The sequence below is a fragment of the Poromitra crassiceps genome (genome assembly GCF_964638095.1).
Source record: "Poromitra crassiceps genome assembly, chromosome: 9".
NCBI classification, from domain to species: Eukaryota; Metazoa; Chordata; class Actinopteri; order Beryciformes; family Melamphaidae; genus Poromitra; species Poromitra crassiceps.
In genome coordinates this window covers 14,341,608-14,357,236 of record NC_139630.1, presented here as the reverse complement: position 1 = coordinate 14,357,236, position 15,629 = coordinate 14,341,608, and the positions used below count along the sequence as shown (strand labels likewise).

Here is a 15,629-nt window from a genome sequence, read left to right as displayed (position 1 = left end):
TAGCCTATCTAGTTATAGGCATAATGTTTGGAAGCCTACACCCCCCCCCCCCCTCCCCAGGGTACCGCCTCCCCAACCCCTCCCCCGAACATTACACTCAGACACAAGAAGGGGGAAAAAACAAAAAAAAACAAAAAAAATTGGTAAGAGTAAAATGGTCTCTCCTGATTCTAAATATAACTAAATCGCTTTTTTTGACCAAGTAAATCTATTTTTTATAAACATTTTACAAAATGTCTATGGAAAAATGCATGACTGACCAGTGACCACTTGCCCACAGCCATCCAATGACACTCAATCATGAGACTTACTGTAGGTCGCTTTCACATATAAGCTGGTGGACTCGCACCAAACTTTCTGAACAATGTCATGTGATCGAAACAGTCACTCATCTATTGGACAGAATATAGAGGGGAAATCTCTCCTCTTCTGCCGCCTTGCCAGCTGAGGGCTGACTGAACAACACAAGTGAATCCGCGAAACGCAACCCATAAAGAAACACCACCTTTATGCAATCTTGAGATTTCTGGTATTAATTTGGTGTTACTATCAAATAAATATTTTACAAGAATGTGCCCAATATGAGCAGCAGATGATGCAGCGAGCTGTTTGGTCCAACATCATTCTGCAGATGAGACGAGACAAGCGAGGCAGCACGGTGCGCACCGACCCGTGTGACCCAGTGTTTGTTTTGCTTCCTTCTACCGCCTTCTACTCATGATGCCTTTCCTATGTTTGCTCTTGTGTTTGGTTCGGTTTGCTTTCACACCACAAACGAACCACGCTAGAGTTCACTTGCAAACGAACCGAGACCCACGTTTTAAAGCGGACCAGAGTTCGCTTGTTTGTTCCGCAACAGAGTTCGTTTGCGCTTTCACACCACCCCAAACGAAGTGCACTATCCGAGGAAACGAACTCTGGCGCGGTTAAAGCGGACCAAACAGCTTATATGTGAAAGCGACCGTAATCTTCTTGGAAACTATTTTTATTTGACTCTGATTGGTCTTAGATTTGTGTCATAGTTCATACCCTTCATACTGAGGGCCCCTGGGCACCTGCCAAGGTTGCCCATATTGTAGATCCGGCCCTGCCACTGAGTATGGGTGGGAAGGGAATAAAGAAACCAAGTCCCTCCAGTCTGTCACACTCATAGCGTCACAACAACCTGCACCAGATTACATCATGAGGGTAGTCTGTTGTTCATGCAAAACCAGGGCCTGTTGGATGTGTATCAGTCAATCTGGCTTGTACAGTGTTTTGTAAGTGGAGTTTTCTCTGTAACAATGAACAAACAATACAACTACCAGTCAAAGATTCTGACGCCGGGGAGAAAGACATTGATGAATAACTATCAGCGAGCCTTGATTTTTAAGTAAGTTGGACTAAATTCATTTGGTGGATGTTTATTACTTCTACCCCATATTCGATGATTATCTGTGCAGTGACAATAAACTTGACTTGACTTGACTTGAGTACATATTTGGGTTGCAGGTATTCAGAACATGTCTTTTTGCAAGCCTCTATCATCATTATCTCTCTATCAACATTTAAAATTGAAATATAATCAAGATTGCAACCGCTTCTATAAACGGCTTTGTGTGTCTTTGTCTCGATCAATAACTAGATTTGAAATTCACTCACTTGCTCCTGCAGACTTGTCCGCCTTCTTATCCATCAGTCTTCTACTTCGTGGGGAAACCACATCCTTCATATGGTGCACATAGTTGCTCCATGCCAACATCTGTGGCATCTTTCCGATCTTTGAGCTCTTCTTCCTCATCTGCCCGGGGAATCCCCAAATCAATTCTGTAGAATGACCCCAACCAGGCACAGTTCCTTGGCGCCGAACAGGCCATTTCATCATCAGCACCCCCTCACTACCATCTCATCACATCCTGTTGAGATCTCCAGTTCATCCAGTTCAAGATCCTCGCACGAGATGTTACTCCCCGAGATTTGTGTGTTGTGTGTATAAAGTCAGGGGGGACTGTGATGTCACTCAGGCAGTTGTGTGTGTGTCTGTGTGTGTTGAATGCATTTGCAATTGCACAACTGTGATGTCACTCGAGCAACTGTGATCTTATCTTATACTAGAAATTTCGCGCACTACGCACTCTCGATTCGATGCGTGGCCTCGCCCGCCCGGCAACAGCTCTAAGCTGCGCAAGCTGTTAATCTGGAAAGAAAAAAGTCCAGCTTCAAATATAAAATGTTCATGCAAGCCTTTGCCTTCAATAGTCATGACTCTTGGGGTACATGAGAAGTAACAATACAGTGCTGTGAATCATTTCAGCACCATGAAGGACTGGACAGCAACAGACTGAGAGGGGTTTGGCAGTCAGTGGTAAAGTACCAGGTTGAACATTTTACTACAGTAATACAAATGTTGTCTGATTTGTTCATTTTCCAAATGACTTGTCTAAGTACCGGTACTCAAAATGTACTGTTAAAACCATCAGTTACACTACAGATAGAATACATTATATTTACAGTTAAGTTAAGTTATCCTTTATTTATCCCCATGGGGAAATTCATCCTCTGCATTTGACCCATCCTCTACTAGGAATCTTCCTAGAACTAGGAGCAGTGGGCAGCCGCAGTGCAGCATCCGGGGACCAACTCCAGTTCTTTTGCCATTGCCTTGGTCAGGGGCACTGACAGGAGTATTAACCCTTTAGGTGGTGGGAGGAAACCGGAGCACCCGGAGAAAACCCACACGAACACGGGGAGAACATGCAAACTCCACACAGAAAGGACCTGGGATGGACTGGGGTTCGAACCCGGGACCTTCTTGCTGTAAGGCAACAGTACCAACCACTGAGTCCAATGCTGTACAATGACTGATGAATCAGGTTCAGAGTGAAATGAGTAGAGCATCTATCTGCAAATATTAACATTAACTAAGATGCTGGTTTGTGCACATAGTGTGTGTGTGTGTGTGCGCGTGCGTGTTGGGCCTTGTCTATCTGCCCCCTAGTGGTCATTAGGAGACTCTCACTCTGAGTTAAACTGCTTGTTGGAAAAGATGCAGACCAAACAGTAATTTAGGATAAACTGTAATTCTGACAAACAGACTTTAAACTGGACAAATAATAGAAATCAATCATTTATTTAACTAGAAATCTTGCGCGTTACGCGGGCTCGCATAATGCAGCTCGGCTGCTGCATGGCCTCGCCTGCTCTATTGGCATGCACAATTGTTCAACTTCGCATCGAGTGCTCGAGTGACATCACTGATGATGTCAGACAATTCTGATGACACCACAATTGCTCGATTGACGATCACTGATCACATCATGGAGTGCTCGAGTGACGTTACTCAGCGCACAATTGCTCAATGTCACGGAAAAAATATGGATGTCTTCACAAAACTGAAGTAAAAAATAAAAATAATACAAGTAAAAAATAGAAACAATGTGTCTTTGCTGTTTTTTATTATTATTAACAGAGTAGAAAAGATTGTCTTGGCAGATTGGTCTGACTCAGACTGCGTCTGGGTGCGAGGGAAAAGCGAGTGTCTTGGAGCAGGATGGCTCATTATCGAAACACTTTACAATACTGCAACACACATGGGATAACTCAATCAACAGCACAACAATATCAAGAGACAACATGTGCTCAGAGGTAGAGAGCTGCGCGGGCCTGAAATCTCGGCCCGAGCCCTCCCCGGCCCGTGACATGCAGGCCCGTGCCCGACCCGGCCTGGATGAGTCATGAAATTAATTGGCCCGAGCCCGTTGCGAGGCCCGACATCAATATCACGATATGACGACACATCTCTCTCTCCCTCTCTGTGCATGCTGCCGCGCTGCTGAACTCGTTGGTCCAAAACGTTGCTAGACTGTGTTGCCTAAAGACAAACACTGCAGCTTTCTCTCTGTCTCTCTCTCCCCCTCTCACACACGCTACCGTGGCCTGTCAAAATCCAGACATATTGTCTCGAGAAAGAGAACGTTAGATCGTTTAATTGCCAACAGCAACAATGCCCACAAACTGAAACATGTCACTCAAGCATATCGAAATTAAAACAGCAGACTTACCGTTTATAGCTGCATTGAATAACGTCACATTAGTGTCCTCACAATGTATGGTAGATGGGTTCGTTTTGAACAGGTTAAAATGAGCTTTCCCTACTGCAGTGGGGACTGTTTAACTCTCCCCTCGCAAACTTTGTTTTATGTCCATCGATCTTATTTCTCTCTCTCACGACACGGACACGGACACGCGGCTTGTTTTGTTGTTGTTTTTTACGCTGACTAGTGACAGCATGCTGACTGAACGGTGGATTGTGGACTGGCAGACTAACGTCACGGTGAGGGTGTGTGTGTCTGTGTGTGTGTGGCTGTGCAGTGTGCGCTCCTCCTCTTTGTGTGACTGCTCTGCTGTGTAAAATCAAGCGAGTAATACAACGTTATTTTATTTAATTATTGAAAAACGGCCCGACCCCGGCCCGGCCCGGACCTATTAATTAAAAAAAAAGAAAAAACGAGCCCGGCCTTGGCCCGTATTGGCAGGCCCGAGGGGCCCGCGAGGGTACCCTCGGGTTTGCAGCTCTCTACTCAGCTGAGCGCATGATTTCAATAAGAGCATAACATTTTTAACAAGGCCATACATCCGACACAGAGTCAGATACAGAGACAAGGGAAGGCCACCCGCTCATGGGTTCATCACGGAGTTGAGACATGTCTTCTTTGACAATGAAGTCTAGCTTGATCTTTACAATAGACAGTGGCCGGGGACATTTTCTTTCTGTCCCAAACAACATGTGAGCTTAATTATCAAGATGTTTTGGCTGTTCTACTGTAACTTAATGAGAACGCCTGCTGAATAGGCTAGAATGACCACTTATCGAGTATAAGGAATATGATAAAAAATTATGCACACAACACACTGAATATGAAGATACTGTAAGTACATAATATGAATGTGTTTAAGATAAGTACAAAGTACAAGTATAAACTCTATTAATGTGTTAAGATAAGTACAAAAACAAAATTAGTATAAAATATATAAAAAGATTAAATTTGCCATCACACTCAACTTCGGCCTTGCCCGCAGCTCAGCTGCTGCGTGGCCTCACCTTTCCTATTGTCATGTGCAGCGCACAATTGCTCAACTTCGCATCATCGAGTGCTCGAGTGACATCACTGATGATGTCATAGACATTGTGACATCATCAGTGACATCACAATTACAGTGACATCACTGATGAGTGATGTCTGACATCATCAGTGGTACACAAATTTAAACAAACAGCCCACTTACTCCCTTTTATGAATGAAAGAATGAATGATGATGTGACTCGTTGACCATGATCACATGGTATGGAGCACAAACAAAACATACAAAAACAATATACAATAGCACACGGCATGGCTACAGCACATATTTACACAGAGGCAGGACATTCTTCAAAAAGGCACCTAGTTTACACATAACTGTTGGTCTGTCTGATTGTAGTAGTAAGATCAGTTTAAACATAGATGGGCGATTTAAATAATATCTGGGTAAATATAACTCTGAAATTCAAAATAATTGCATTCTTACATTCAAACAAAACATGATACTCATCTCCTACACAGTTGTCACTACAGAGGTTACAGATCATCATACTAGTCCTTTATATCTGCCAACGACCTTGGGAATTCTGGTGTTATTAACTCTGAAGTTACAGACTGCATGTCTATACTTTTGGTTGACACACAACAGGTACTTTTCCAGTTTGAGCTCTTGTTTGAATTCTACATACTGTACAAATCACAAGATGACATGCTTCTGAGCTCACTTTGCCATCTCTGCATAAACCTATCGTTCAGCCTTTAGTTAGCTATAAAAACAGGTAGTAAAATAATAAAAGTTACAAGATAGAGAACAATCAAATAAACAAATATATGAGTACAAAATAAAGATAGCATATATAAAACAAATCAATTAAAATAAGTATAAAAAATACAAGTTGAGCTGATGCAGACTGTGTTGCACAGTTGATTTCACTATACTGTTGACAAAATGTTATTGTAAGTCACTTTGCTTCACCAATTATTTCTAAGTCACTTTGGATACAAGCGTCTGCTAATGGTGTAATGCACTGTAATGCACTGGCATTCTTGGCCTCTTTCTTTTAGGACCCTAAATTTAATCTGCGCTCACCTAAAAAACATCCAGATGAACACATAGGTACCAGCCATGTTATGCCAGCTCTCTGGGAAGCGGGTGTAACATGATAGCTCCAAAGTCGGCCAAGTTTTTGACAAAGATAAATGGGCATGACTACTCAAACGGGTCCCTCGACCTCTGACCTCAAGATATCTGAATGAAATTGGGCACATTAGAACTACAGGCATTACAGACATATGTCAGCTACAACATAGGGTAGGCTATATGAGCTCCAGGGTCCTAAAGACAGTGTTCTGCAGGCAGTGAAAATATGTTATTCTTGCCTATTTTGTTTCTCTATTTCTGCACACTGGCAGCAAAACAGTAGTGAGGAAAGTAGGTGTGGCTACAAAGCTGAGACTCTTCCTGTGAATCCAAAGAGCCCAATTGCATGAATGTCTGATGAAATAGGGCCTCATAGTAACATTCCAATGTGATGACAGCATCTTTTTTTACTTGACCTTTGACCTCACCTGACTGTATAAAATGACCTATTGTGAGCTCTAGGATCATCACAGCCTTGTTAAACTCTCTAGACCCAGAATGCAGACACCTAGACCATTCAGAACATGTATGGGATGTTCACGGAACATAAGTGGGTTTTTCTGAGCCATTTTCAGGAAATACTGCATAACGTTTTGTTTAAGGTGAGGTGGTCTTCAGGTGGAGTTTTGAGTAGATTTGAACTGAAACACTTTATTATTTTAAAATACAGTGTTTTTATTCTCATAGAATTGGGCTTTATGGTATATTTACAGTACTGTATATATGGACAGTAAATTGAAGCATTGGAATAAACCCTCACTCATTGTTTTGTACCTCATATCTGCTTTGGTAGAACTTTTTGGTTTGAGTCTTTGCCTTTACTAACTGACGCTCCTCAATTATATTATCATATTATTGTGCTGCTTGGCACAAGTTTATACTGATACTCCAAAATTAACTTTGAAGTCCTTTATATCATTTCTCAAATGTTATTATTTACAGGAGAGGATAATTATCAAAGATAGGCCAAAAAGTGCTGACATGGGAGATCCTGACAATAAGAAACACCTGGGATAGTGAGTTGTGGTATTGACAACATAACCAGTAAAGTTGATCCTTGTACAGAACAGTGGAAATATGAAAGTTGATGAAGAGATTTACACCTGTGGACTTGGTTCTGTCATCTTTCGTGTCTTGGTCATTTTAATTTTCAATAAAATGTCAGCGCGCGTACACAAACATACACACAGACACGCACACACAAACATACACGGGCGCGCACACATACACACACAAACATATACACAGGCACACACAAAAACACGCACGCACACACAGATAAGACACACACACACAGATAAACACAGACACACACACACACACACACACACAGATAAGACACACAAGCAGATAAACAGACACACACATAATCAGGTAACCTCACACCCATTACACCTAAATACTGTGACGTTTTGACCCAATCCGTTATCGTTGTCTAGGGGACTGGATCAACACTCACATGCTGAAATATGGACCGTTACACAGGCTGAATTTGTCAGAGAAGAGAGGGAGTGCACTTACTCGGCAGGTAGGCCGCGTCTGGTCTGAGAGCGTCTTCTCCGGACAGCTCTGCTGTTTACAGGAGGCATCCACAATCACCTCTTGCCATCAGATGGGTCCAGAAGTGGACCAAAATAATATCTAAAACATGAGCTGGTAACAAGCGGTCTTCCCCCGCTACGATCTTCTTTCTTCTGAGTGAGACAAATGTAGTTCTCAACGTAAGTTCAAGCCAGGAAGACTATAATATCTTTTACACTTCCTTAATTCACTTTATATCTCCACTCTTCAATCTACTCACAAGATCATAAGCTGTCAATTTCCGGGTTTCAATTATCAATCAGCTGGTTGCCGCCCAGTCTCTGTTAACCAATTGCATAGTGTCACATCAGTGCTCTCATCACCTCTCACCCCACACACCTCCAGTGTAAGCCTATCACGTTGCTCCACAACCCAGTCGTAAGCCAATTGCTTGGAGGCGGGTTCCTTAAATATGCTTGTTTCTGTCTCATTCAGCCTCTCAATCATCGCTGCTGTCAGGCTCGCACCCTCCTCCTCCCCTTCTCCTCCCGGTCATCGCAGACCTATCCCATTCTTCAGTCGGAAGAGTCTCATCATGAGTCTCAGAAGATCACCAGCACCACCAGTATCTAGACACTGCAGGGGGATATATCTGGATGCTGATCTGGGCTGGTGCAGCTCTCTCAAGATCTCCCTGCGGTGTCTAACCGCCAAAGACTAATAACAATACTTTATTCTCATCATTCTTTCTGTAGTAAATTATTCACTTTATTGTAATAAATATCACTTTATTCATCCTTTGGTCTCTAGTCTCTCCTGATTGAACTAAACCTCTACTGTACCGAGAGCTTCTGCACGGCTAGACGGCGGCCATTTTATAGACATTCTGGCCACCCCGAAATAGACACAAGGGCGCCACCTGCCATCACAATTGTACACCACACATCTCTTCATAAACAAGCTCCAGCCATTTCTCAATATACAGTAAATAAATATTATGATATCTATACGTGAAGGGCGAAGGGGGAACTGTCACAATACACAGAAACATACACACGCACACATACGCTTGTGCAGACAGATAAACAGACATAAACACACACACACACGCACACGCGCGCGCGCACACACACACCGATAAACAGACGCACACAAACACACACACAGATAAACACAGACACACACAGAAACATACCCACACACGCACACACAGAAACATACATGCACATGCACACACGCACGCGCAGGCACACGCACACACACACACACATAAATGTAGACACACATTCTGTCCCAAATATATGCACAAATACATACATTTTATGTGGGATTTCTGTTTTCCACACATGCACACTCTCTTACACACACACACACACACACACACAGATGAACAGACACAAACACACAAGCACACAAACACAGATAAATGCACAGGAACATACACACGCACACATAAACATACAGACATACATGCGTGCACGCACGCACGCACACACACACACACAGACATGTGCGCGCGCACATGCATGCACACACACACACCCTGATAAACACACGCGCACACACACACACACACACACACACACACAGATAAACACACACACAAACAGAGAAAAACCCACAAACAGATAGAAACATACAAACACATGCACACACACAGATAAACACACATGTATCTTTATCTTTAAGTGTTTTTATTTGCAAGGTAGAGTACAGTACACATTGGTTGTAATCAAACAATCACAATCTCAAATGAAACAATAAGTAACTCAGAATGTACAGTCTCCCTCTATTTTCTTTTTCACAAATAACGAACACACAAAGAACAACAAATTAGACAATAAAATAAAATGAACGTAATATATATACACATACACACACCCACACACACACACACACACACACACACACACTCCAATTTCACAACAATGGAAGTGCTTGTAAAACTTATACATGGCATAGGGTCCCACACAAGTCACTCATCATCCCTGACCTCGTCAAGGTAGGCCAGGAACGGGCCCCAAACAACCGAAAATCTCCAGAGTGAATTGATTCTCAGGAACCTAAGTCTCTCCATCCGTATGACAGAAGTCATACCCGCCAGCCATAGCTGAAAAGATGGTGGGGAAGGGGACTTCCATTCCTGTAGGATAAGTTTTTTGGCAACGATTGTCCCCTGTGTCAGAGCTTGCTGCACAGCTGTGGAAAAACTCAAAGATGAGTCAGAGCAGCCAAAGATGGCGAGCTCTGGCTCCGGCCGAAGGGTCACCCTGTAGGCCTTAGAGTACCAGTCGAATACTTTGGCCCAGAACTCAGTCAGTGAAGGGCAAAACCAAAAAGCATGAGACAGAGTGCCCTCCGATACACGACACCTGTCACACAGTGGTGAGACAGACGGGTAAATCCTGTGCAACTTATGGTTAGAATAGTGAAGACGGTGGGTGACTTTAAATTGAATCAGTTGGTGTCTACTATTAACTGAACAGAGTTGTATCACAGACAGACTCCTATTCCATAGAATATCAGACAAGTCAATGCCAAGTTCCCCCTGCCAAGCTTCTCTAATCCTCTCAGTAGAGGCTGTGGTACAATTGTCGAACAGACATACAAATCTAGAAATAAGATGCTTGGAGTGAGGAGGGCTCAGCAGTACATCGAAAAAGGCGTGTTCATTTGGAAGCACTTCAAAAGAGCGAATCCTGGACCGAACATAGTTTCTAAGTTGCAAAAATCTGAGCCAGTTTGTGCCGGGCAGTTCAAACTTCCTCTTTAGTAGCTCAAAGGATGAAAAATGGCCATCTATGTATAGATCTTTGATGGAGACTAGCCCCTTCTCACTCCAAGCATGATAGTTTTTGTCTGACCGTGGAGGCAGAAAAGTGTGATTAAAACAAATTGGCGTATGTACAGAAACATCCGGTAAACTCAAAACACTCCTAATTTGGTTTAAAATTCTAACAGAGTTTTTCACAACAAAACATAGACTTCCCAAGGTCCCAGGGTTCTCCAACCTAGCAAATAGCATAGCTGGCAGTGAAGAGTTGCCGGTAGAGCTGGCCTCCATTTTCAGCCACAGGGGAACCCCGGGAGACAGATTACCAGGGGTCCCCTGAGGCCAAAACATTAGAGCCCTAGCATTAGCGGCCCAGTAGTAGTGCCTGAATACTGGTAAGGCCAGCCCTCCTTCAAGCTTAGGTTTTTGTAAATGAATTTTCGAGATTCTATGGTTTTTATAATTCCAGATATAAGACATAATTATAGAGTCCAGTTTTTTAAAGAAAACCAGTGGAAGAAAGATAGGAAGGTTTTGACATAAATACAGGAACCTGGGAAGTGAAACCATCTTAATGGAATTTATTCGACCAATCATGGACAAAGGCAGAATTTTCCAGTTTTCTATACACTGTTTAAGTCTTAAAACAAAATCATCAAAATTCAACTTAAATATTAGTTTCGGATCTCTGGGTAGGGTTATGCCAAGATAGATGAGGCGATCCTTGGCCAATTTGAATGGGAGATTTTCCAGAAAGCCGGGTGTAAAAACGTCCGAGAGTGGCATAAAGTCACTTTTTGTCCGGTTAATTGTATATCCAGACAGCTTACCGAAAGAAGTCAATAATTCTAGAAGAATGGGGATAGATTTTTCTGAATTATGTAAATATAATATTACGTCGTCGGCATACAAACTGATACGCGTTTCAATGCCATCGACCTCCAAACCTGTGAGGCTTGGGTGACTACGTATTTTTAGAGCAAGGGATTCGAGCGCGACGGCGAAGAGGGCCGGCGAGAGAGGACAACCCTGCTGGACCGAGCGAAATAGTGGAAATGTGTTTGACTTGTCACCGTTAGTTATAACGGAGCATGTTGGGCTAGCGTATATAAGCTTTACCCAGGATATGAATGATTCGCCAAACCCAAATCTGCGTAACGACTCAAACATATAAGGCCACTCAACCTGATCGAATGCTTTCTGTGCGTCGAGCGATAGAATGGCTGCGCCACTGGTCTTACTATGGTCTGCATATATAGTGTTGAGAAGACGTCGGACATTGAAAAAAGATAACCTGTTCGGAATGAACCCTGTCTGGTCAGAATGAATGATAGATGACAGATGTTTGTTTAAACGGGTGGCCAGTGTTTTAGTAATTATCTTTCTATCAAAATTCTGAAGCGCTATGGGTCTATAGCTGGCTGGGTCTACTTCCTCCTTCCCCTTTTTTAGAATAACGGAGATGTTAGCTTCGTACAATGTTTTAGGCAAGACATTATCCCTCTTAGAGCTAGCTATCATTCTAAGAAGGAGTGGAGCAAGAGCCTCAGAAAATTTCTTATAAAATTCAGCACCGAATCCGTCCGGTCCAGCCGCTTTGCCTGATGGGAAAGATTTAATAGCAGAGGTTATTTCTTCTAATGTGAGATCACGGTCTAAGTCCTCTCTGGCAGCTTCACTAAGTTTGGGCGTTTCAAGAGGGTCGAAGAAGTCATTCAGATCAGATTGAGTAGCGTCATAGTTAGAGAAGTAGAGTTCGCTGTAAAACTCTCTGAAACGATCGTTTATCGCTTTTGGGTTAGTCAGCAGGGCGCCTCTCTTTGATTTGATAGAAAGAATTGACCTGGAAGCTTGGGCCCCCTTAAGCTGTCTCGACAGAAGTCCCTCTGGCTTATCTCCCAGTTCGAATTGTTTTTGTCTCAGCTTTAAGAGAAGTGTATTTATTTGACCACCCAAGATGCAATTGTATTCATACTTCAGCTTCAGTATCTTATTATAATCTTCTGTGGATTTTGAGACCTGATATATGGCTTCAAGTGCGGGGAGAGCGTTTTCAATCTCCAATAGTCGGCGCCGTTTCCCCTTTCTATCAGCTGCTTCATATGAGATTATATCCCCTCGGATAACGGCCTTCAAGGTTTCCCACAGTGTAGAGTCCGAAACTTCGCCGTTATCGTTGAACTCAAAAAAGTGCTCTAATTTAGTGGTGATGTATTCTATAAATGTTCCATCAGAAAGTAAAGAGGGGTTAAAACGCCAAGAGTAGGTTTGTTTAGGGAGAGAGAGATGTAAGGACAATGTCAAGGGGCTATGGTCGGAGATCAGTATATTATGGTATTTTATTTCGGTGACGTGAGATATCAGTTGAGAGTCTATTAAAAAATAATCTATTCTGCTATATGATTTGTGGGCATGGGAGTAAAATGAATAGGTTTTATCAATGGGGTGACAAACCCTCCAAACGTCAACTAGGTTCCTAGATTTAATCAGATTATTTAAAACGTGTACTGATGAGATATGTGGGGGCGGGCGAGGGGACAGTCTATCTAAATACGGGTCTAAGTAGCAATTCAGGTCACCTCCGACTATTATATTTGAATTGATGGTGTCAGGGAGTAGGTCAAAAACTTTTTTAAAGAAATTTGGCTCGTCTGAATTTGGACCGTAAATATTAAGTATTGTTAAAGGAAATGAATTAATGGTTCCAGAAACTAAAATGTATCTTCCAAAAGGGTCTGCAGTGGTAGAGGTGAGCTGAAATGGGATGTTTTTTTTAAACAGGATGGCTACGCCGCGAGCTTGAGAGGAAAATGATGACTGGAATACCTGTGATATCCAGTTACACCTCAGCTTACGTTGTTGTGTAGGGCTAATGTGAGTTTCTTGAAGAAGGATGATGTCTGCTGACAGTGATCTAAGATGTCTGAAAACTTTCTCCTTTTTTACCGGTTGACCCAGCCCCTTGACATTCCATGAAACCATTTTTATCTCCCTCCCCCCCAGCTGAATGTTACCCTGAGACCCTAGCATTTATGACAGGAGAATTTATGCACGTACTGTAGATATAAAATGAAATGGAGCGACCACACACACACACACACCCACACAGGCAGACACACACACGCACACGCACACATACACACACGCACACACACTCACCCACACACGCACACAAAAAACATGAACAAAAACAAAAATGTAGAAGCATTCCTAGCGGAGTATCCCGCTCCCTCAATGCTTAGGCTACTTTCTTTTCACAGTAGCACGCAGCTGCAGATCCTCTGCGTATCCTATCCTATCCGTACGCCACCCTCTGTCCCGCTACATAGCATTGCACATATTCACCAATTCACCAACAAGCCCAAAGGAAAAAGAAAAGAAAATAAAATAAAAAGATAAAAGGAGGGGGGGGGGGCCGGGGGGAGGGTATGGGAGTAACGTTGGGTATCCACAGGGTCACAATCATCATCATCAGTGAACCAATGCTTTTTTTTTTTTTTTTTTTTAATAAAGAAAATAAACTGACTACGGCCAGTATATGGTACATCCTGAAATATAAAATAAAAGTTCAGCCGGAAGCTGTATGTTGTTGTAGTCCCTACTGGCACATGGAAATAATAGTCAGGAACATAGGCTATTAAGCTCGCACCAGTAGACCGATGCGTATATATGTATATATATATATATTTTTTTTTTTTTTTTTTTGCGTATACAGAAATTGACCCAACTACAGCTGGTGGGCTATAGCCTACATCATGAAGTATAAAGTAAAAGTTCAGCCGAAAGCCATTCATATTGTTGTAGTCCCTGCTGGCCCTTAAGAATCGTAATCAAAAAAAAAAAAAAAAAAAACGTAGGTTATCAAGCCAATGCTTTTTCCTTTTTTTTCTTTTATATAAAGAAATTAACCCGACTACGGCCAGCAGCCTATGGGCTACCTCATCAAACGTAGAATAAAGGTTCAGCCGAAAGCCGTTCATATTATTATAATCCCTACTGGCCCGTAAGAATTGATATCCCCGATTGTAAGAAAAATAATCATCAATAGAAACGATAGTTATTGTTACCCCAAAAGAAAAACAGAGCGAGGGAGGGAGAGAGAAAGTGGGCCAAATGTTAAGTTCAGTGGTGACAACTCGTTTAAGCAGAGCCAGCAACATGTTGGAAAGAGAGAAAAACAAGGAAAGAAAAAGTTTAGGCTCAGCAATATTCCAAGAGTAAGTAAAATAAAATAAAAATAATAAACGTTAATGTTATGTTGCCTTCACCTTCTTCAGTGCTTCACCACCTCCGTGGTTCAATCAAGTTTATGAAGAAACTGCTCCGCCTCGGCCGGTGTTTCAAAAATGTAGGAACGCTCGCCGTGCGACACCCTCAGGCGAGCTGGAAAGATGACTCCGTACCGGATCGATTTTGCCCGCAGCCGCTGCTTGACGCTGTCAAACCGTTTCTGTAGTTTATGGACTTCTGCTGGGAGATCAGGAAAGAGCATGACTTGATGATTCTTGTAGAGTACTCTCCCTTTTGCCCTGGCAGCGATCACGACACGGGTCTTGTCTTGATAATTAAGGAATTTCATAATCAAAGCCCTCGGGGGTGCACTGGGGTCGGTTCTTGGTCCAGAAATCCGATGGGCTCTCTCGATTATCAGGGGAGAGCGAAGTGGCTCCAGGTCCAGAGCCTCGGGGAGCCATCGTTCCAGAAATGAGCAAGCGTCGCCTCCCTCCGCACCCTCAGGGAGATGAATGAGCCTCAGGTTGGATCTCCTGCTTCGGCCCTCCAGTTCCACCAGCTTGACGGTAAGCGATTTCACCTTTTCTTCGAGAGCAGTCGCTGTTGTCTCCAGGGCTGCTATGCTGTCTTCGGCTCCGGCGATTCGAGTTTCAGCCTTGGTGATTCGCCCAGCACATTCCTTGACTTCTTTTGTAACATTATTCACAGCGGACAGTACATTTTCAAATTTGGCGGAAAATTCTGACTTCATGTCTGTGATAGCCTTAAGGATATCTTCCGGGCTAACAGTGGGCCCAGTATCAGTCTGAGTTCCCCGGACGCCATTAGCCTCTGCAGCTAGCAGAGCACTTTCCTCCACTTCCTCAGATTCTGGTAGAGGCTTTCTAGGCGGATTTTTCTT

The 15,629-nt window shown here is 43.0% G+C and overlaps 1 protein-coding gene across 1 annotated transcript in view; it reads right to left on the bottom strand.

Moving 5' to 3' along the window:
• Positions 1-14,792: 14,792 nt before the first annotated feature.
• Positions 14,793-15,629, bottom strand: part of LOC310782182 (NACHT, LRR and PYD domains-containing protein 3-like) — a gene marked incomplete at its 3' end in the record, with an annotated part of 169,613 nt that continues 168,776 nt past the window's right edge. The window contains exon 16 of the mRNA XM_083642868.1: positions 14,793-15,626. Coding sequence (XP_083498994.1) covers positions 14,793-15,626 — 834 coding nt within the window. The remainder of the gene's footprint in view (positions 15,627-15,629) is intronic.